The sequence below is a fragment of the Saccostrea cucullata genome, unplaced genomic scaffold (genome assembly GCF_032062105.1).
Source record: "Saccostrea cucullata isolate Sc308-1 unplaced genomic scaffold, CSIRO_AGI_Scuc_v1 ctg267, whole genome shotgun sequence".
NCBI classification, from domain to species: domain Eukaryota; kingdom Metazoa; phylum Mollusca; class Bivalvia; order Ostreida; family Ostreidae; genus Saccostrea; species Saccostrea cuccullata.
This window is the reverse complement of record NW_026934971.1, coordinates 270018-293646: the sequence shown is the minus strand read 5'-3', so window position 1 is coordinate 293646 and position 23629 is coordinate 270018. Positions and strand designations below refer to the sequence as shown.

The window sequence follows — 23629 nt, the reverse complement described above, 5'->3', positions numbered from 1 at the left end:
TTATAGATGTCCATTTGATGTTATGGGGTGTTGATTCATTCTCTGATCATGTAGAAATTTTTAAAGTTATTCATACCTTTTTAAAAGAGTGTGGTCGATTCTCTGAAAAATCTTAATTTTTTGTATATATAGTATTGTGTTCTGGTATCAAGAGTTTACTGTCTTTGACACTACAAATTGTTACCGAAAATAATTGTTCTTTATTTTGGCAATTTTATAAAAAATTTTGTATGAGGAGAAGACTATCTAAGTTGTCAGAACTTGTGTCTTATCCTTTTGGCTTTAATTGTCAATAAAATATGTTCAATTCAATTCAGTTATTGAATATTATATGTACATATATTATTAACTCTAATAATTTATCAGATGAGGTCATTTATCACTGCAAATCATAAACAAAACATGAATATAAAAGGAAACTACACTCATGACTAATTTCTCACTGAGTATCATTATATAATAGTACAATGTATAGACACTGTAAGATTGAGAAGACAATATTAAATAGAACATCATATTTGATCATGTAGATAAAATGAATGAAATAAAAATGAATGCTAAACAAAGAGAATTTACAATAAAGCTGCATCTAAAACATTACATATCAGATGGATCGAGTGTTTTATGTCTGATGAACACATCAAGAACAAGCAAATGGTGCAAATATAATTCATGAAAATTTCCCGGTTCATTTTAAAATGTTCAAGGATTCTATATAGCACCATGCACATTAATACAATACATAAAACCTTTAACTATAACACATTTTTATTACATAATAAGTAAAAAAGTACATTTTTTGCATTATATATCTATATGTATTGCAATTGCCTGACATCACAATAGCCAAATCAACTTCCAGGACTGATATGGATCCTGCAGGGCTAATATAGATTTATATCACACTCCCTGGAAATTAATCTTTAAAAACAATACTTGTAAAAATACACCTACACTTTTCCCATTACTTAACTTTCCAATTACTATTCTTAGATATAAAAAGGTAGTCATTGATAAGTTACTTGTTTATAATTGTATATGCTCAAGTAGGTGTGCACTGTATATGATTGCATGTATGTATGTATTTTATTATTTGTCTTTTATATGTAACATGGTTGTATATGCCAACATGTTTGGTGAATCAATAAAGAAATTGAATTGAATTGAATTGATTACTTAGTATGTAATAAACATAATAAAACATTAATTAAAGTACCCTTTTCCACATATTACATCCTGTGCTACTCTGCCAATATCAGCCCTTGGCCCTCTGGCTGATATTGGTGTCTCGGGCTGATACAGGATGTTACATGAAAAAGGGTATATATGCACTATTCTCTAAATAATGTTCCATTTCTAACAACACCTATTATAGCAAACAAATCACATTTGTATTTAATAATAATGACTAGATAATGAACATTGCACTCCAAAATTTGATTTCTATTGCAGTCAATGATATATAAATGAGTGTTTATTTTTCCTTTCGAGACATGAAAGACCGAAGCAGGTCAATGGGTAACGGGAATATAATGGTCGAGTTCTTTTCAGCAGAAATTGTGTTGAGGGTCTGTAGATATCGGAGTTGGAGGGCGGCCGGGGATTCCGTGATGACATCAGCGGCTTCCTTCAGAGCCCGTGAAGCCTTCTGTTCTCCCTCAGCTGCTATCACCTTAAAAGATAAATTTAAAATTAATATCATTATAGAAGGATTCAAAAGTAACAACTTAAATGTAGAAGTAAAACAAAACAGTATTTAAAATGATTTTTCTAAATCTGCCATTTCAAAGACAAATTAAATCATTGAGTATATCTGCTAATATGAATCTATGCTACCTGAGGATGTTGCCATATACAGTGTAAATATGAATAATCATTGCTTTTTATATGTAGATTTTTCAAGATTTTTTCATATACATTTATCTTCTATTGTAAAATTTTGATCACTATTGAGGCCCCTCGATCCCTAACCCCGGTGTCCTGAATTTGAAAAAAAAAATGAATCTACACCACCTGAAGAAGCTATTAATCATTGCTTTGCTGTTCATGAGGAGATGATTTTTAAAAAATTTCCCCAGGTATCCCTTTGTGGAACTTTGTTACCCATTGTGACCCCTCCCTACCCCAGGGGTCATGAATGATGATTTTAACAAACTTGGATATACACTACCCAAGGCTGGTTCTATATAATTATGAAAAAAAATATAAGAACAAACAAGGCTTTGCTGTTCCAGAGAACAAGATTTTTAATGATTTTTCCTCCTTTACATATTTGTATGTACTGGTAAAACTTTTAGTGGCACATTGTGGCCCCATCCTACCCATGGGCATCAAAATAGGAACAAACTTGATTCTAAACTACCTCATGTACTTCTTTATAAATATGACCAATTAAGGCTTTGCTGTTTTAGAGAAGATTTTTCCTATTTGTTCCTAGTATGTATTTAATGCTAGACCTGTGGGTCATGATTTGAACAAATTTAACTCTACAAATTTAAAATACACTATCTGAGGATGGTTCCACATAAGTTTCAACCTTTTGTGACAGAGTGCTTCTTGAAAAGATTTTTAAAAGTTGCCATAAATTTTCACTAATTTGTAATTATCTCCCCTTGGAAGGATTGCCATTCATTTGAACAAATTTGAATACCCTTCATCAAAGGATATACTTAAATGTGGCAAGTTTGGTTGATATTGGCTCAGTGGCATAAAATATGAAAAGACAGACAGACAGACAGACACACAGACAGGCAAATGCTGAAAAAATGTGATCAGAAGATCTCACTTCGTAAGATTATTTACCTTTAATTTCTATAAAATGCATGCAAAAATTCTTAAAAATGTCAACAGTTCATTCCCAAATTATGCTATAGGGATGTGAGGTATACTAACCACTTGGCGATTTTACTTAATATATACAATTTCTAACTGCAAAACATAATGACCAAAAGCTATGGCTTCATGGATAATGACAGGACGTTGGTTTTAAAAAAGGTTGAAATTAATCGATACTATTCAAAAGGCCTGCACAATGGATAGTGTCCAACAAAACAACAGAACATATTGGGACATCCACTACCTTTGTCTCTAAAGCACTGCCGTATCGACTGTAGTACCCAGTATTGTTTTATCTTTTAAAATTGCTAAAAACTTTAGTCTTTGAATCAATTGGAGAATTTAAACAACTAATTAATCAACACATAAATTGCTTATTGATCATTTCAGTGTGTTTTGTAGTTAAAATCTAAATAATTGATTGGGCCGTTTTAAAATCTATATATATCCTTAAAGATGTTTTACAAATTCTTGGTGCAATTTAAATGTTGACTAAGCAGTCAAAGCTTAAGGCTTCATTCTTCACTCTAAGTAAGGCACTGAAGCCAGAAATCTCTTCATAAGGGAGTTAAAGCTACAAAATGGAGGTTTCGATCTATACAAAAAATCTACCGGGGTAATTTTAAACAAGTGGCCCATGGGCCACATTGCTCACCTGAGCACAAAGGGTAGGAATATGTAGAAAATGGCTTTTTATTGTAAAGTTTAAATCCAAAAGTAGTGCCATGACCAATCATGGATTTGCTATTTTTTAGAAAATGATTTTTAAAGAATTTTCCTATATATATCTTTATAAACTTTGGTCGGCCATTTTGGCCTCGCCCTACCCCTGGGAGTCATGATTTGAACAAATTTGAATCTACGCTACTTGAGCATGCTTCCATATAAATATGATGAATTATGGCTTTGTCATTCTTGAGAAGAAGATGTTTAAAGAATTTTCCTATATATTTCTATGTAAAAGTTTGGTCGGCCATTTTGGCCCCGCCCTACCCCCGGGGGTCATGATTTGAACAAACTTGAATCTACACTACCTGAGCATGCTTCCATATAAATATGATGAATTATGGCTTTGTCGTTCTTGAGAAGAAGATGTTTAAAGAATTTTCCTATATATTTCTGTGTAAAAGTTTGGTCGGCCATTTTGGCCCCGCCCTACCCCCGGGGGTCATGATTTGAACAAATTTGAATCTAAACTACCTGAGCATGCTTCCATATAAATATGATAAATTATGGCTTTGTCGTTCTTGGGAACAAGATGTTTAAAGAATTTTCCTATATATTTCTATGTAAAACTTTGGTCGGCCATTTTGGCTCCGCCCTACCCCTGGGAGTCATGATTTGAACAAATTTGAATCTATACTACCTGAGCATGCTCCCATATAAATATGATGAATTATGGCTTTGTCATTCTTGAGAAGAAGATGTTTAAAGAATTTTCCTATATATTTCTATGTAAAACTTTGGCCGGCCATTTTGGCCCCGCTCTACCCCTGGGGGTCATGATTTGAACAAACCTTAATCTACACTACCTGAGGATGTTTCGCCATAAGTTTCATCTTTCCTGGTACAGTGGTTCTTGACAAGAAGATTTTTAAAATATGCCACCAAATTTTCATTAATTCCCAATTATCCCCCCTTGAATGAGGGCGCGGCCCTTCATTTGAACAAACTTGAATCCCCTTCACCCAAGGATACTTTGTGGCAAGTTTGGTTGAAATTGGCCCAGCGGTTCTTGAGAAGAAGTCGAAAATGTGAAAAGTTTACAGACAGACAGACAGACGGACGCCGGACAAAATGTGATCAGAAAAGCTCACTTGAGCCTTCGGCTCAGGTGAGCTAAAAACCCAAAAAGGCTATACCTACTGCACAGAAAAAGTTAAGACTTGTTTTCTAATACATCCTTGGTACCCACGACATGCGATAGCCAGTACACATTATGACATCATTATGATGTCATCAACCTCTACTACACAAGATTATAAGGAACATCAACAAAATTGCTTTGGTGCAAGGGCATACCTTATGCCCTGTTCACAAGGAGAGTTTAATTTGAATTAAATGTAAAGTTACTGCGAATTAGCTTTGCTTAGCATACACAAGGATAATTTAATTCGAATTAATTTAATTCGAATTAGATTACTGCGCATTAAATTACTTCGCTTTAACTCCGTGTGAAGGCTAAGCGCAGCTAATTCGAATTAAATTCTGATGCATGCATAATGACAAAATTTAGTCAAATGCCACTTGTCGGTAGTCAGCTATAGGTACTTGAGCTATTTTTGAGTGAAAAACTAAGAAAAATTTTGTAAAATTTTAATTTACATTAGTTTACTTCGCATTAGCTGACTTTTGAACGCAGTTTAATTCACATTAGTTTACTGCGAATTAAACTCTCCGTGTGATCAGGGCATAACTTTGTTTCACAGAAACAAGGTATAAATAGAAGCATATAAAATATACAATTTATGCATTTTATTCGCTCATTTGAATTACAGTATGCAGTGACTTGACGTCATATTCTATTCTGACATCATATCTATATAGTTCAGAGAAGTAACTACAGTTTGATATCTTATGGGCAGCCTTATTCTAGCTGCATGGAGGTCGCATATATAATTCTCTTTAGAATGGGAGAGGATTGTACATTTTGGCCGTGGTTTGCAATGATGTGGACTTTAGTCCTTTTATTGTTTTTACCTTAGCCCTGGCCTCTCGTGCTGCTTCTGCCTCCGCGGCCATAGCTCTCTGTAACTGGACTGGCAGTCTGACGTCCTTACTGTAAACAGATAGATCTGGCTCAGTAGAATCTTATCTCAGATCTTAACAGGTGCTAACACAAATATAAACACAGACCGACCTTTAAGCAATTTCAATGGAAGCAACGAGATCACTTTTTTAATGTTCAGGAACACTTGTTATACTTGTCAAAAATAAATGGCTTAAAAGTACAATGTTTTGAAAATGTAAACTCTCAAATGTTATTAGAACAAAAAAATCTTCTGGGTGTTAAAAATAACTTGCATGGCTTCTACTATACTAATATCTAAGATAACGAAATATTTATCCACGGCAAGGAAAAGTGCATGCAATGCTGTAAATCACCATGGAAATAAGAATCAAATGCAATTACTTTCTTTCCCTTGAGATAATTAACGAGCTAGACTCTTTATGTATAGCTGTCTAGTGTTTCATCTGTCAATAAGTATTCTAATATTAACTATACACTGCAAATCCACAGTCCCATAAACTGCGCAGGCATAAATGTTCTATCAAGGAGTAACGTGAAAAAATTAAAACAGAGACTGTATATAACTATTTAACATATTATAACTTTTTTGGCAGATTGAAAATACAATAACTTGTTGCATATGATAAGAGGTAAATTTTATTATATTTTTTAAAAAGACAATTTCCAATAATTATTTCTTAGCATCAAATATATTATTATAGAAAATAATAAATATATATGTAATAACTTAACTAAAGAGTTTATTTTCATTATTACAATGGCTTTTGAGTGTGGTTATTTTAGATTATTTTCTTTAAACTTAAGAAAAAAATTAATTCTTGTCATTGACAAAATATGCAAAGCCCAAAGACTCTTATACAAATGTAGTAATTATTCCATAGGAGTTATCTTCCTTTACTTACACTTCCACTCGTTCGACTTTTACCCCCCACGGGTCTGTACCCTCGTCCAGTGCACTCTATAGAAACAAAGGTGACAAAACTCACATTCAATAACACAGACAAAGCATGCTCATATAAAATAAAATCTTTTAAATTAACGGAATAGCACAATTTGGTGCTTTAAGTGCAAAAGTCCTCTCAAGAAACATGAAATCATATTTCAATTACAATAATTTTTTTTTAAACATTTCTCATGACAAGCTTTGATTATTCTCCCATAGAGAGGAATGTGACTCCCCTTATCAAAGTCCAAAAAGCCACAATGCTCACCCATTACACAATGGTGGTTTAATGTCCTATCAGATTAAAAAGGCATAATTATACATAAACACATTTCTCAGAAAAGATTTTGTATATATATCATTATTTTTTTTTCTTTAATTCAGCCTTAATTTCTGTACTACTGTCACTATTTGTGTCTCAAGCTTTACATTCCCTTCATTTTAGTGTTTTTGTTTTAGGTTTTTTGGAAGACAGACTGACTTATGGATGGACAATGAACAACTCGTGATCAGAAAAAAAAGCTCAGGTGAGTTAAAAGGAATTGTCAGCTTTTTGGTCTCCTAATCAGATTTTAAGACTTTTCAAGAAAGTTTATATGTACTCTACATCCAAATTCATAGGTTTTTTTTTCTTTTTTTTTTTTAAAAAGCTGATTAAGTTGTCAATGGCCTTAGATCCTAGCATTATACAGACTAACGATTGCAATGATTATAAACTTCAGAGACCAAGAAATCAAGTTCAACTTTTGCAATTCAACAATATAACAGTTAAAGAAATTATCCATAAGGAGAGATGGCCAAAGTGAAAAAAAGTGTCAATCTGTGTGTAAATTAATGCAAAGAAATGGTCAGTGCAGGGACATTTGAAAACATGAACAAACTACAGAGTCACTTGTGTTAGCAAGGATAGTTTGAAACACATTAACACAACAGCTAAACCATGCTACAGCCATGCCAATTTAAACTATAAAATAACACAGATTGGAGCTACAACATGCTGTAGAAAATTGGGAGGAAGAAAAACGACTTCAGATCCTACTTACATTTCCACCCTCTCTACCCGGATACCCCAGGGGTCTGTACACTCATCTAAATTACCCTGTCAACAAAATCAGTAAGTCCACCTCAACCAAGAAAAATTAGGCTTCTTCATACATGTAATTATGTAAGCATTATAGGGAGTGTCTGAAGAAAATTAATAAATCACAGAGGCCCAAGGGCCAAAAAATTCTGCAGACTTTGAAAGCCTTGATGCCAGAAAAGCACTAAAAATTATAGTGATAAAACTGTACAGTAAACAATATAAAACTTTAATCTGGCAATGTATCAACTTTGTTATATATTTTACTGTTAAATAAAACATAGTACACAGTGAACTGGTGGCTTTTTGAGATGGAGACCGATTGTACATAGTGTTAAGCCAGAAGAGAAGCAGTGATGAAATGGCGGGTGGGATTTTGGGGGACACATTTATAGTTCGCCCATTTTGCTGACAATTTTCTGAAGAAAATTCTTACTCTGCATTAAAAAAATATGAAACATATTCACAAAGCTCAAGGACAGTTATGGCAATAACTGAATTCAATGTTTTACAAGTCAGACGTATAACAACAATCCAACTGTACCAGGACTAAAGGTTCATTTATCAGACGTCCACATAAAAAGTTAACGTTTTGGAGAACTAAATATACAGAATCTGACGACAGACAATAATGATCAGATACTTATAAGATGCACATTAATATTTTACATGTACAATGCAATTTGTAGAGTTTCAAACTTAAATATCTGCAGTTTTGAATACAGTATATAGGTATTTTATAGACATAAATGAAAAACATAAGGACCACTGAAATGACCATTACCTGCATATAGTGACTGATTGTCTCCCTTTCGGACAGAATTTCACTGAGATTCTTGGTCCCCAGAACGTTTCTCAGTGTGGTGGCAGCCAGCAGACGTGTAGATCGGTTGGCATCCTCCACGTTTGTAATTGACATGGTGGCGTTCTGGACGCGGTAGTACACCACAGCATCAACAGCTACTGTCACAGAGTCCTTCGTCAGAACCTAATTACAAAATCTAATTTAGTCCTGAGACAGTATCTACAGTAAAACTTAGTTATTACTTAAACAGACAAAGTAAGGTTAAGGATGTTGGCAAAGTATTTGATAATCCCCAGGCAATTTTTTTTTAAATTCCAGGAAAATAAACTCTGATATACCTAGTTTAATAATGGAATAAATGGATAAGACAAAACTGACAGTTTTTCCAGTAGCTGAGGTTAAAAAGAATTTCAATATCTTATAATTCAAAAATTAGAAAATGGCATTATATTATTTAAGTACGTACATGTATATACATTTGAAATTCACTACTTTTGGGACTACCAAATCATTTTGACATACCCATGGTATTTTGGATATCGATATCAATTATCGATATACCAAAGTTCAACTGTATATGCTTGTTACAATTTTTTTTTTGACTACATTTTTAGGTCACCTGAGTCACTAAGATGTTCTTTTGCTATCTGCAAAGTTCTACGGCAATAAAAATATAACTAAACTAGAGCCGAGCTCGTTGCAAAGCAACGAGTAGGTCTTCCGTCCTGTTTGACCGGAAGTAACTTTCATTTAGAAAAAAAGAGTAATGAAGTCAAAAAATGGGTTAATCCTCCAAATCTATGTGAAGTATAGAAAATTAAGCCATTTTATGGTACTTCCGGTTTGACCGGAAGTGACGACGACGGACGGAAAATTAATATTTAAGCTCCTAGAGAGACATGTTACCCAAAAACCTGTCAAAAACGGCAAAAATATGCATTTCTGACTACTTCCGGTTCGACCGGAAGTGACGTCGCCGGACGTATTTTGATGACTTCATTAAATAAAGCTTGATATTTTGAACAACTTTGCTTCTTTGATGCGTAACAAATTCTCGATACTTTTTGAGATATCTGGAAAAAACTTTTGGCCCCTCTAGATCCCTTAATTTAGGGGTCAGCCCTTTTTTCGACATATCAATTAAAAGATCTTCTAATTCTGCACAAATTATGTTCTATATATTTTAACAAAATATTTTTAGTTTAGAAGATAAGAAGAAAAATATGAGTAATTTTTGGTTCTTTTAAGCGTTCTAATTTTTGACCCCTATATAGCGCCATTTTGAATACAGAAATCGAAAAACAAAAACCGATGTGCACAACTTCAATCCTTCTATTATCTAAAATCAGTAGAATTTCTACTCCAGCTTTAGCCGTCTCTGAGCCTTTGTCTGGAAACGAAAGCCTATAAATTTTTCTTTAAAGGGAAATAACTCAAAACCGGAAGTGGCTTTTTGAAATTTTAGACATTATTCTGATAGAGTTTATTAACGTCTATAACGTCTGAAAATTTGAGCGAAATCCGTTGAGAAATGAGCGAGATATGAGGCCTCAAAGTTGCAGTCTAGGAAGCAGAAGAAAAAAAAGAATAATAATCTTTACCAACAGAATCAGTAGAAGGTCTTCCGTTAGAAACGGAAGACCTTAACAAGCCTTTTTCCTTATTCATATACATCTTATCCCAAAGATCTGTTGGGGAAAAAATTTAACAAAAACAAGTCATAGCTGGCAGCAAGTTCATTGGAAAACAAATTGATAGTTTTAAGTGCAGAACTAAAAAATCAATAGACCTAGCCAAAATTAATCTCGATGCTGTCAAATTGGAAGACATTCCAAGTTTTTTTTATGAACAAAACATTTCTACTGGGATATAAATCTGTGAATTCTCATCAACCATTTCCTATAACCAAAGCAAACAAGAATTTTCAAATTATACTGTAATGATGCTGTGATATCTTGGAAATCAATATCTGCATTTCCATGGTTTAATACCACTGAGGGGTTGAAATCATCCCAAAGCTTTTATCCAAATCAGGACTAAGCACTTTTGCTGATGAATATGATAGAACATTTATGATAAAATTACTGATACATTTCTCATTAGTGAAAGTGTACAAGATACTGATTATTTAATACATTTTTTTCCTAGCCAAATTATTTCTAGCAGGAAAGGACATTGAGATTTTTCTAAAGAAACTCCTTTCCATCTGGAATCATCATTATTTCCACTAACAGTAAAACTTCATGGCTAGCATGTTACGTCTGAAGTAGATATACTAAAAAAAGCTTTTTATGTCAGGTATTAATATTAATTGTAAAACAACTGAAGTAATAAATAGAAGATATTTAATACTGTATGAGTATCAAAACATGATTTTCTCCAAATGCTGTGACACCAAAGCCTTTTCATCCTAAAATAAATTGGTTGATCAATTTCAAATTACAAAATGCAGAACAAAATTAAGCGTTTTTATTTGCATTTCCTGCAAACTTACTCTGAGGGGAGATAATTCTGAGACACTTTTGTGAGTATATACAGTGTATTTTCAATCTTTCAATTTTTGATTTTTAGAACCTGGGGATCAGACTACTGTAAGATATAGTCCATCATTAGATACACGTCTTACCTCCTGAGGAGGAACATCAAATGACACGGTTCTTATGTCCACTTTGGTGTAAGAGTCGATGCAGGGGATGATGAAAAACAAACCTATTGAATACAAAAATTTAGTTTGATTCAAAAAGGCTACTTCTATACTGAACTACAAAAATTGATTTGCTTCTTGATCATAATAGTAACATGTATATTATAGTGTTTTTTACTCCATACTGATTACCCTTTTATCACACATCCCCCCCTCCCTTCTTATCCCATGCAATCACTTTGTTCACTCATGCAAACTGGATATTTTTCCACGTACCACTTTTGTGACATCAAAATGTTTCTGCATGAAAGTGATGACATAAAATAATGTTGATTCATAAATCAAAACCATGTAAGATGTTTGTAAAACACTTATGCCCCCTCCCTAAATAATTAGAATTTTTCTAAGTCCAACTAAGGACATGACTCTGTCAAGAATGATTCAATCGTACCCAAAACAGAACTTGACCTAGATATTTTCATGATAAATCTATATACCAAATTTCAACAAGTGCAACCTCTGCAAAGAAAATGAACAACAGACCAACCAACAGCAAAAAGCAACATGCTTTCCCTTCTTTGAAGGGGGCATAGATATTGAAAGTTATGTTAAAAAATCATGGGATAAAATGAACCTCTTGTAATTTGTGGTTGGATATGAATTTTATCCAATCATTGTATACATGTTATTCCCAAGCCAAGGCTCAGAGATAAAAACATAACACACTGGATATCCTCAAGAAAAAAATGGGTGGGTGGGTATGTAGATGGAGCCTATTTTTAATTAACTTCCAAATATGATGTTTAAAAAAAATACTGATGGAATAAGAAACTTTAGTATAAATAAAATAAAATTATATTCTATTATATTGTATTAGAAATCATAAAAACATATAAGAAATACCAGATACTAGCTTGTAAATTCTGTATGTTACCCATTTCACAGTACTACTGCTTTCTCTCTTAAAACCAACTTTCATTTGCAACTTCTTTCAATTTTGATCTCTAGTAACTATTAATAATTTGACTGTGATAACTTGTTTTATTTTAAATGATTTGTTATGCAAGATAAATAATTAAACCACAATCATGAAGATAATGTTCATTCTGCTCTATAATTACCTGGTCCTTTTGCACCCCCTGCAATCAACCGACCGAGTCTGAAAATGACTGCTCTCTCATATTCCTGCACAACCTAGTCAAAGAGAAAGTATAATACATGTAAGATTTAAATTACCGGTATACTAATTTCATATTCTTAGAATACCCAGAAAGATATCTTTAAAGTGCTTTAATTACCTAGGAACAATTATTAGTATACTAAATTTTCTGTAAAATACAGTTAAATTTTAAGACATCTTCTCCTCATCACTTGCTAACAGAAAACAGTGTCTGTAGAATAAAGTAAAATATTATTCTCCTATGACTTTGAACTTTTACAAGGACTTTTAATCAACATCCTGACACATCCTCAGGTCATAGGTCATACGACCAAGTCATGGTTCAAACAGGAGTACAAAGAGAGATGCATAGACAGATCCTCTGATTTTTCATAAGCCTATAGTAGACCAATGGTTTTCTCCATGTATCCCCTCCAAAAATAAATGTTAGCAGGGTGGGGGGTTGGGTGGTTATTTTTATGAGTGGTGTATGATAAACGGAAACAATGATGTATCATGTGATAAATAGTGACACCAACTTGTACCTTAAATCAGATGACAGTTGTATAAAAGTCTGGCTACCCCGGGTATGTGGTTTCTGGTAACTCTGTCTGAGTTTTATTTCCCTGAGAGCTTCAGTCCTATAACTTAGACCTTTACTTATATTAAAGTGTGATGACTGCTGAACTAAATATAAACAGTTACTGAAGAAATGTTGTTAAAAACTGGTCTGGAAATAATATTTCTGATAAATATGAGTCAGAGTTATTTCCCTTGAACCACATTTTTTCCTGAGAGATTGTGGGAAAACTAAACACAGCTTTCATCTCACTCTTTTTAAATTGATTTGTTGCTCATGAATTGATTAATCATATTAAATCAAATCAAATCCAGTTTTATTATTCTAATGCAATATTCTGAAGAAACCAGAAGTCTCTGTCGAGACTATAGCTCTACAGTACTGTTTTCTCGACTTATAATAAAGGAAGATAAAAGTAACAGTTGGGACATAAAACTTTACAAAAGCAATAAGTAGATTAATGATCCTCGATTAAGTCTCTTTTTGTGGAAAGATTGCAATAAGACTACAACTGTAGGAGTAGCTTTTAATAAAATTTTACAGAATTTTCAATTTAAATTACTATGGCAACATCAATCATCAAAATCAAAAACACAAAACTGATAATGTATCTCAGTGTAGTCTACTTGCATGCCAAATTATATTATAATCATGCAGACTCAAACTGTATTTGGAGTACCATTTTGAAAGTATTTCACAGAAATTTCTATTTTTAGTAACAAAGGCAACACTGTTCATTGAAATTCAAAAACCGATACACAGAATTATGAATCTTAGTGTAGTCTACTTGTGTGCCAAGTTATACTGAAATCAGACCAAAACTGTAGGAGACGTAGCATTTTGAAAAATTGTTTACAGACAGACAGATGGATGGGCGACGGACGCTGTGTACTTTTTTGCACAACAATGGGTATCAAGATTGTTCTCAGTACAGTGATGTACAATTTATACCAATCACCAGCATCATACCATTAATCTTCGGCAACTTCTTCTCCAGTTTTTTTTCGCTATCTAAGTAATATTGAGCAACTAATTCTAATCCAATTACAGTAAATTAAAAGGGTGAGAAATTCTGAGTATTTTCTACTAGCTATAAATGCCCCATCTTAAAAAGCAGTACTGAATACCGTACATTACCACATGTTGTGTATTAGAAAGGAATGCCATTATATGAGCTTGCCACACAAATGAAGTCATCTGAGGTTAAGCACAGATGCACTTGTTATAACTGCCTTAGATCACTAATATCATCTGAAGTCGGTAATAAGATAATTAAAGTAATGAGAGAGGTGTTCTCAGCTAACTGTCATGCCAGCAAGCAATATTTCACATAGCTGAAGTGGTGTGGTACTGTATGGGCATTAACACATGCTAAAATCAATATAAATTTCCAATAAAATAATGGTAAATGGTTCCTCTGCAGATATAATCACAAATATGACATGACAAATTAGATTAAGTAGAAAGCTTTCTTTAGAGTGCCATTCATTGTGTGTATCTATATATGTATATATAAAGTTTTATTGAAATTATACCAAAACTAAGTTGTTTTTTTTAAAATGTAAAATAATTAAATGAAATACTTATCTTAATACCTTCTCACTGTTTACAATAACTGGCATTTTCACCTTTAAATTGCCAACACAAGTGGACATATGTGATTGTAACTGGCAAGGGGGAAAATGCAACAAAGCAGACCAAGATTTGAACTCCAGCCACCCACCTGTCCTTTTTCCTCCCTCCTTGAAGGGCTTTGTCCCCAAAGACACTAACCCATGTTCTTCCCCGGCAGTCTTGTACCTGTCAATTTCAGGGCACTGTATGACACCAAAGGTAACAGGAGAGGGTGAAAAAATGGGAGACAGTTCAGACCAGGATTTGAGCCCAGGTCTCAGAATCACTAGTCAGGTCAGCTTTACCCACTGAACTATCTGGCCATTGGCAATCAAGCCTGCCTGACCAACACATTATCTCAGAATCCACTGAAATCTATTCTGATAGATATTGAAATACAAACAACTGCTTAATATACAAAATCGAAATTTATAACTAGAGTATAATTGTTTTTGATGTGAGCATGGCAATAGAAGGTAATAAATAATGTATATATTGTAGTTCATCTATGAAAGGCTTTTCAGCCTATATCATGTATACAGTGGAGCCTCATTTATCCGGACGCTTTGGTTCCCAGTCAATTTGTCCAGATATGTGAAGCATCCGGATACCTGAATCACCAATTACACAAGACAAAATAACATTAAAAAATTCCGTTCTGATGAAAAATATATATTCTTCACTATATTTTGGGTCACTTTTGCATTGTCTACAACCATTAGTAGATGCATGTCTGATTTTAACCTGAATGCAGTGCACCATATTTTGACAACTGCACAAATCTTATCTGGCAGCAATAGAATTACCAAACATCTGAACAGATGTAATTTCTAGAAAACTCCTCTCAATCACTGATCCCAATAATGTAAAGTATTCATCTTCTCTGGCTGCTGCCTTTGATCATAAGAAATCCAGATGCCAGACTCCAGAATAAAGCATACTTGATGCAAATACAAATAAATATTTTAGACATATTTCTGTCTCAATGTTTATGAAATTATCATCAATTTCTGAGTTTAATACTGTCATTCCCGAACAATGACTTAATAATTTTAACAATAAACTTGTGAATATTTTAAATGTTTTCCTTTTTCTCACAGCTCTATCAATACACTCTGATTTCAAGTTAATCTGGTTATGATTTAATTAATTTATTTACCTTGATACAGAGACAGAGGGAGAATGGGAAGGTGAGGATGATGACTGCTACGGACAGGAACCACAGGATGTACCCACAGCACCCCACGTCCCCTCCGTCCTTAGGGTTAGAGTCATCATTAGCACCTACAAACAAAAAGACATCAAAATCAAAAGTTAGAACAAAACTAAATGTTACCAAACAAAATCAAAAATCATTCCCTCCATCCTTAGGGTTAGAGTCGTCATTAGCACCTACAATAGAAAAGATACAGATCAAAATAAAAAGTTACAGAACAAAATCACAAAACAGAGATCCCCTCCATCCTTAGGGTTAGAGTCGTCATTAGCACCTACAATTATAAAGATTGAATCAAAAGTTACAGAACAAAAGTCACTAAAGCTACAGATCAAAATCACAAAACAGCCATCCCCTCTATCTTGAGGGTTAGAGTCTTCATTAGCATCTACAATTATGAAGTTATAGAACAAAAATCACAATACATTCATCCCCTCAGTCCTTACTTTAGGGCTATCTAGAGTCTTGATTTAATTAGCATCTACAATTATACAGTTATAGAACAAAACCATACAATACAAAAATCTTTTTCAATCAATAAATAACTTTTTTTTCAGTTGCATAAAAAAATGTAATTCTACACAGAATTTTTACATTTGAATGGAAAACCATTTTTACCTCCCACAACACTGTACTCCATTGTCAATTATCATCAATGGATGAAGATGTAGTATGCTGTTTAAACCTTAAGTATTGAACATTATCAATCATTTACACATAGTGTCACTATGTGCAGACTGTTCATTTTCTGCACAATGATTATGCAATGAAGATCAAACACTAGAAATGTGTTACATATTCCGCATTTACAGCAACAGGTCAATAGAAACTCAGCTCTATCAAACAAAACTTACGGAATTGTCTCCGACATATTAATTAGTACAACTTACAGTCTTTCATATAATCCAAAGAACTCCCTTGCTGGTTTGGTTCCCCCATATTTTTCTGACTTTTCTGATCAATATTTCAGAAATATCTTGATCACAGATCAATAGACCCACACATCATAAGGGACAGTGTATATGATACTGCTACCGTTTTTGTTCTAATAGCTGTAACATTAATAAGAAACAACTGGGGGTGTGATGCAATGAAAACAACAGACAACTGCTTTAATTGTATAAGCCCCTCAATAGCAGCTGCTGACAGGCTGAGGAGAGGGAAGCCAGAGAATGACTTGCCTGCTGAGGATCTGGGGGATTATAAAGCTCTCCTCCTGTGTACCAGACTCCCTGACTCTCCAGTCTGTTGGCAGTGTATCCTGGTAAATGTATCCTGGAATTTACTGTGGAGGTGTCCATGAGGAATAGTTAACTTGCAAAGCCCAACTTATACCAAAGAGAACTTCAATTCCTAAATTAAATAACACCAATCTTTCTGTTTTAAAATTTATAAAAATTGTGTAACATTTACATGCTGAAGGTGATAAGTTTTGGGAAATTCATACTGAAACTGATTATTTAAAAAGAAAATGATCCAACCATATTTTCACTATAATTTTAAATTATCTCCCCTTGAAAAAAAGGTTTGGTACTTTTTTATTATCAACTCTCTTGCATATATTCACATTAGCAAAGGCCAAGTGGCTTACACAAGTAATACCTGCAGGTATATTAAGGCCAGTATACACAATGAGATTTGTAGTATAATGCAAGTATTATAAAACTTTTGTATTATAATACTTTCCTGTACTCACCCTAATACATATCTTATAAGATTGTACATAAAATACGTATTCCAACGTGTTTTACCCCGCCATATTTCTCTCTCTGTCAAAGTAATAAAAATGAAGGATGAGGCTCTGATAGCAGTGTCTATCATAATACTATGCACTGTTTTATATACTCCACAAGTCCTTTTCCTTTCCCATTAAGCTGCGAGTTTTTTGATGTCTTTACTTGTAAAGTCTATCGTTATTATTTACCATGTGCTTTTTTTTTAGTAATGATAAAAATAGGATGACCCCTAGTGTCATTATATTTCATTGGTTGAAAGTGATAGGTAAGCTAAGACTTGTATTAGAAAATAAAGCATTGCTCTATTCTTAATAAAGTTTTATAAGATTCGAAAAATCTTATGATACACTGTATTAAGAGTGTATACACAGTAAGATTTTGTATTACAATACAAATCTTATACCAGTAATACAAATCTTACCGTGTATACCGGCCTTTACAGGTAACATAGAGGAAAGACAGATAGATGCCTTATACTCTTTGATCAAAAGAGCCTTTGACTAAAGTGGACTTAAATCCCCCCCCCAAAAAATCAGTTTTTCCTCCACCTTAATTTCAATTTTTGTATCAATTTGAAAAGATGACTTTAGGGTTCAGTATTCAATGGTACATGCAAAAACTAAGAGAATAGATTTGCTCCAGATTCAATATAAAATGTCAATTAAATCATAGTTCATCAACACATTTGTTTACCTGTCTATATGTATTAATGGCAATATTGTGATGATGATTTGCCATGGCTTGTGACTTTACATACACCTTTATTGAAATTGGTAAATAGCACAGGTGACTGGTATCAATCTATTGGGAAATCTTTAAAGGTCCACAACAAATAAATCCTATTAGAAATTTCCTGACAGTGAGAGGCATATTTAATGTACATATTTTAAAGTTTGAGACTGAACACATTTCTTCACTGCTTGGATATGAGATGAAGTTTTATTGTTGACACTTCAGTCCAAATGTTTGAAAAATAGTCATGATGGATTAGTGCAATAATTGGTAAGTGTTAGGATATGTTTCAGCTATACAGATAGGACTACTATACAGACTGTATTCTTTTCATGTATCCAGGGTATATATATTAGTACAATGAAATTTACAATTACAAGTGTACAACTAGGAAATGTAAATATTTCTTTTTTTTTCATTCGATTTAAATGTAATCTTTTAAAAATTTTCTGATATTCATGTACACCTATATTTTGCTTTCAAAAACAATTTGAGTTTGTCTAAATTTCTTGCTTCAAAATGCTCAAACTTGTTAACTTAATTCAATCTAAGACAGATATTTGAAAACCCTCTAAAATGGAGGGCGAGGAAAGCTTTGAGCTGACCCAGGGTAACTCAGGGTACCAACAGCCTGGAGAAACGACTCCCAGAGATGACAGTGAACCAGCTGAGAGGGGACCAGCAGGGAATTCTCAGGACAATGTGTCTAAAGACAACAATGTCCAGTCTTCAGCAGAGGACAAGACCCAGTCTGCAGCAGATGACACAGATGGAGACACACTAAAGGACTCACCAAGGAAAGATGCCAATGCAACAGAGGAATTCAGTGTTTCACATGAGGAAACTTCCCAACACAGAAAGAAAAGCAAGAGGAAGGTATGCAATTCTTCAGGTCACCTCTAGTTTTTAAAAGAGAGAGAAAAATCACAGTACAGAAATCAATTTTATTGCAGAGTTTCTTAGCTTCTTATTTTACAATTTTTTTAAATTAATAATTCACAGAAAAAGAAGAGGAAGAAAGATATTATAATAGCCGCAAATCAAGATCTAGTGGTGAGTACATTAGTAGTGGTTCATTTTTTAATTTTTAATTTTTTTTTTTGGGGGGGGGGGCTTCTTAACTCCTCCTTTCCTGTTAACTTTGAATACTGCAGGTATTATTACAGGTGTAAATTATAATTATGTTTCAATAGTCTATAAGCAACTTTAAGTAGTACATGTTACTTGGATTATTTTGGATTTGAACCTTAAATTGCCCTGACCCCAACAAAATATTTGTGCTCTTTCAACTTCATTGCCAAAGAACATAGTATTGCACACAGACTTAATCATTAGTGGCTTCTTACACAAAGGTTGGAGAGAGGGCATAGATACTAATGAAGACCCAAATATTTTCAGGAAGAAAGTCAAGCATCATCAAGAACTGAAGATATACAAAAGCAGAATGAGGAACCAATAGTAATAGCTCCTATAGATATGGAGAAGAGGAGAGAAGTTATAGCTCCTATAGATATGGAGAAGAGGAGAGAAGTAATAGCTCCTATAGATATGGAGAAGAAGAGAGAAGAAGAACAGAAGATCAAGATGAACTGGGTACTCTTTTTCATTTGAACTGAGGCCATCTTTAAAAATTGTTTGGTTGCCCTCTCCTTACCGACTGTCTAAAAATAGCCTGATGTAACTTTTTTTTTTACATTCCAGGACAACATTTTTTTGTTGTAATTCTCTAATCCCATCAACATATATGTTGAAATATTTGGGATAAAAGATTTTCCCATGCACCTTCCTACCCACCCAATAATTTTACCCTGAGTCTAGCTGCAGAACTGTAGCTCTCTGCTTGAGAAAATTCAGACAGATAAAGCATTGAGAGCTACAGATTCATGCGTTGTAAAAACCTTCGATTTACGCAGACAATTTCTTGTCGTCCAGCGTAAATCAAAGTTTTTTTTACAAAGCATGAATCTGTAGCTCTCTGCATTATCTGTCCGAATTTTTTCAAGCAGAGAGCTACAGTTCTGCAGCTACCCTGAGTCAAGAGAGGGCAAGCAAACATTATATCTCAAACATGGTCTGAATTAATACATTACAGTAAACTTGCTTAAACTGGCCAAAAGTGGGTGTGTAAACTTTATCAGATATTAGACAACAATATATATATATCTTGACAAAAATTATTTGTAGACTTATCGATAAAGTACAACATACTAAGAGTGCTTCCTTTTATGAAAAATTACAAGAAGAGAAAGACATGACCTTAATATTCTTCCTTAACAATGTAGTTCAAAATATCTATGAAATGACTACTACAGCATATTAAAGTACTTTATTTTACTTGCAATATGCATCTAGTATGTTACATGTACTAGTATTAGGATAATGTTAGATGACCCAATCATTATCCCTATATTATGTTCCTTTACTCAAATTTCTTTCATTGTTCATATCTAACATTAATCAAAAAGGTTATTGTATATTTAAAATTGAGAGATCCATTAATCTGTAAATAAGAATGTTTCTTAAAAAAAGGTTTTACCCCTTATGCTGATAATTTTGTCCTCTTCTTTGAACCGTTTATAATTTTGAGCCATTTTTGCTCAACTTGTTCCGCTGTCAAAGTATTAAGTCAACATCACCTGATTCATTTCCCTGCCATTACGAATGCTTAAATCACATGTATAAAGTAACTGACATCAAAAAATTGTATTAAACTTCCTTCTACTCAGGAAGTCCAATCTGAAAACAATATATCTATTTAGGTAATATGTAGAAGCATCAGTTATCTGATAACAGGTGACTTTATATGATATTTTAAAATGTACATTAGCATAACACATATACACAAATTAATTCATGAATCTTCATTATGTCATCTTTATAATTGTTTATTCACAAGCTTACCAAAGTCTCAGGTGGCAAGATATTATGTGAGAATATATCAAACACATTATTTAATTAGACAAATAAATAACCAGCTACATTTTAATATGGTACTGAGCAGTGTATTTTATTCAGTTTAATTTTTTAATTGGTGGTTTGATAATCTCTATCAAAGCATTTTTTGTTACTTAATACAAAATATATAATTATCTGTATAACACTCCCAATACTTTGTTAGATTCCCATAAATAGAATTCTCTCCAGGAATTTTAAATGATTGAGCCAATATTTAAAAATTTTTAATTTCATTTTTACTGCTAGTGGATATCTTCCTAATTCACAATATATGAAATTATTAACTGTTTTCTGACCCACTAGGAAGGCTAGGAAGGAAGTAAAAATTAATTACTCTCATTTATATTGAGTTCAATAAGTAATGAATTTATTATTTATTGGTCAGATATCAGATTCTTTTTTTTTAATTCGATCATCCTAAAAAGTCAAAGTAAAAATTATTTGTACTGAAGAAACTGTAAGGTCAAGGTCAAAGGTGTTGCTACCTAAAAAAAAAGTCTTGTCACAAGGAATTTACCTATAAGATAGAATGTGTAGTTCAAACTTATCAAGAGTTATGGCAAGATTAAACTTTTTGCATACAAACAGACAGATCTAGATGGACAACAAGGTAAAAACTATATTCACCTGCACTTTGATTATGAGGGGAATTATTTATACCTTCATGAAGAGTGTAGACTAAAAACAAATTTCTTGGCATTAAATAATTAAGAAAGAGAGAGTAAATAAATCATCCTGACAGACTTAAATAGTTTAACCTTAAATCTCCAAATGTGCTGTTAAAATCTGCATGTTTTTGATCTCCAAATCACTTACATATATGATGTCTCACCTGCTCAGCTATCATGCTAATGTCAAGGCCTAATGTGACATTGTGTTACGAAAAGATGGGGCAAAGGGAAAGTCAAAGAAATGTGACAAACAGAGAAAATTGAATGTTTTGTTGATGATGTGGAATCTAAAAATTTCATTTGTGAGACAGGATTTTCTTTTTTCCACGTCATAACATATGATGTAAAAAAAATCTGTCTCACAGTTGATATAAATTCCATATTCAACTACGTGTACAAAATAATGCTTGTCAAGGAGCATTTTCTTTATATTTTAATTCATGGGAAAGTTCAACTATGTCATACATTATAAGTATTCCGTTTTGCACTTACCACTGATCATTGTTGGCTGCTGACAAAAATAGTCAGTCTAGGAAATCCAACTAAAACACAGTGTTTTATGGCAAGCAACAGAACTACAATCCCAATAAGCGACTCTTTACATACTGCCCAAAAATGCTTTCAGAACTTGTGTTCTCGAATCTGCTCCCTATGAAGCTGCCCTAAGCACATCAAAGAAAAAGCGGGATTCTAACTCTGTTTATGCACAAATTTACACCAGGAGAAACAATAAACATGATTAGGAACTGTCTTATTATAGACATTGTGAATTATTCATAAAATATGTACAAACATAGTTTATCATAATCAAATTATGGTCCATAATTTGATTATGATAAACTATGTTTCCATTGGAAATACAGATATAAAAGTTATTGCACTGGGGATGCAGCGAATTATAATGCGCATTGGCATTAGAGTTATTCCTCTTACTACATACGTTTGCATCTTGCAGTTTATATTGACTGTTGAGACGATGACACAATGTCGAATGATTGGGATTGATAATTTGAAATGAATTTGGGGCTGCTAAATTTAATTCCATGTTAACGCGCCAACTGTCTTACCTTCTTCGTTTGGCACCAGGATGAATTCTTTACCCGCCATCTTTCTCCCAGTTGGTCAGCATGTGGAGTCCCCTGGGATGCGATCTGTACTACAGGTAGTCTAACGAGATAAGGCACATATGGGCATTACATGACATTAGCGGCTTGCGATGTTCATCTGGGGTCCTACATGCAGAGTCATTCAGTTGAGGGCGATAATAGGATCTAGACAAGGGAATCTGTGTGGTACATGTGTATTGGTCAATTTGTTGCTGTATTCATTTTACGGTGCTATAAATCAGGACATTCAGGGCACATAATCAAAGGATAAAAAAATCATAACATTAATTTGAAATGATTTCAATCATTCCTACAGCTAATCTTCAGTCTCTTCGATTTCTGAGGAAAAAATGGAAAAAATAACCACTTTGAAGTTTGCTTTGAAGGACTTTGGAGTATCGTTTGCTAAATTGAAGGCTTTCAGCATCTACCCCCCCCCCCCACACACACACACACACAAACACACAGTTTGTTGGAGTATACATGTAGATAATTAAGTCATGGTTATTTGGTTATGTATGAATATAATTTGATTTTGAAAGGAAGTTTGAATCCAACACCCCCACATCCCATGAAAATAGAATTTTTGAGTTTGGACCCCCCCCCCCCCATTTGCCTTTTATTTTTCTTGTCACAAAAAGTTTTGTTTTTTTTCAGGTAAGTAGTTAATATTTTTCCCTCTAGCCCTCTAGGTGCCCCTTAACTGTGCTTGGTTTAATTATACACTCTCCTTCCCATGTATATATTGTTTGATTTTGATCTTCTTGTGTGAGCTAGAATAATGTGTGAATTTTATGAAT

At 33.4% G+C, this 23629-nt stretch overlaps 2 protein-coding genes across 8 annotated transcripts in view; one reads left to right on the top strand and one right to left on the bottom strand.

The window, feature by feature from the left end:
• Nucleotides 1-321: 321 nt before the first annotated feature.
• LOC134241626 (band 7 protein AAEL010189-like) lies at nucleotides 322-22902 on the bottom strand. Of its 6 annotated transcripts, none has more exons than XM_062723653.1 (8): nucleotides 22791-22902; nucleotides 15573-15697; nucleotides 12182-12254; nucleotides 11043-11125; nucleotides 8396-8599; nucleotides 6490-6545; nucleotides 5536-5614; nucleotides 322-1672 (listed from the first exon to the last, which is right to left on the bottom strand). In XM_062723653.1, exons 1-8 carry the CDS (start codon nucleotides 22828-22830, stop codon nucleotides 1475-1477), a joined length of 858 nt encoding a protein of 285 aa, XP_062579637.1. In that variant the 5' UTR covers nucleotides 22831-22902; the 3' UTR covers nucleotides 322-1474. The 6 variants fall into 6 exon arrangements, with proteins under 6 accessions (XP_062579637.1, XP_062579640.1, XP_062579635.1 ...); XM_062723656.1 differs by lacking the exon at nucleotides 22791-22902 and adding an exon at nucleotides 22216-22347; XM_062723651.1 differs by lacking the exons at nucleotides 6490-6545; nucleotides 22791-22902 and adding exons at nucleotides 7574-7629; nucleotides 20634-20780.
• The window catches only part of LOC134241623 (band 7 protein AGAP004871-like), a 33112-nt gene continuing 27694 nt past the window's right edge, over nucleotides 18212-23629 (top strand). The window contains exons 1-4 of one of the 2 annotated variants that reach the window (XM_062723646.1): nucleotides 18212-18367; nucleotides 18654-18973; nucleotides 19100-19150; nucleotides 19496-19690. In XM_062723646.1, the coding sequence (XP_062579630.1) occupies nucleotides 18674-18973; nucleotides 19100-19150; nucleotides 19496-19690 (546 nt within the window). In that variant the 5' untranslated portion in view covers nucleotides 18212-18367; nucleotides 18654-18673. Of the gene's footprint in view, nucleotides 18368-18649; nucleotides 18974-19099; nucleotides 19151-19495; nucleotides 19691-23629 lie in introns of both variants that reach the window. The other variant, XM_062723645.1, reaches the window with a different exon arrangement.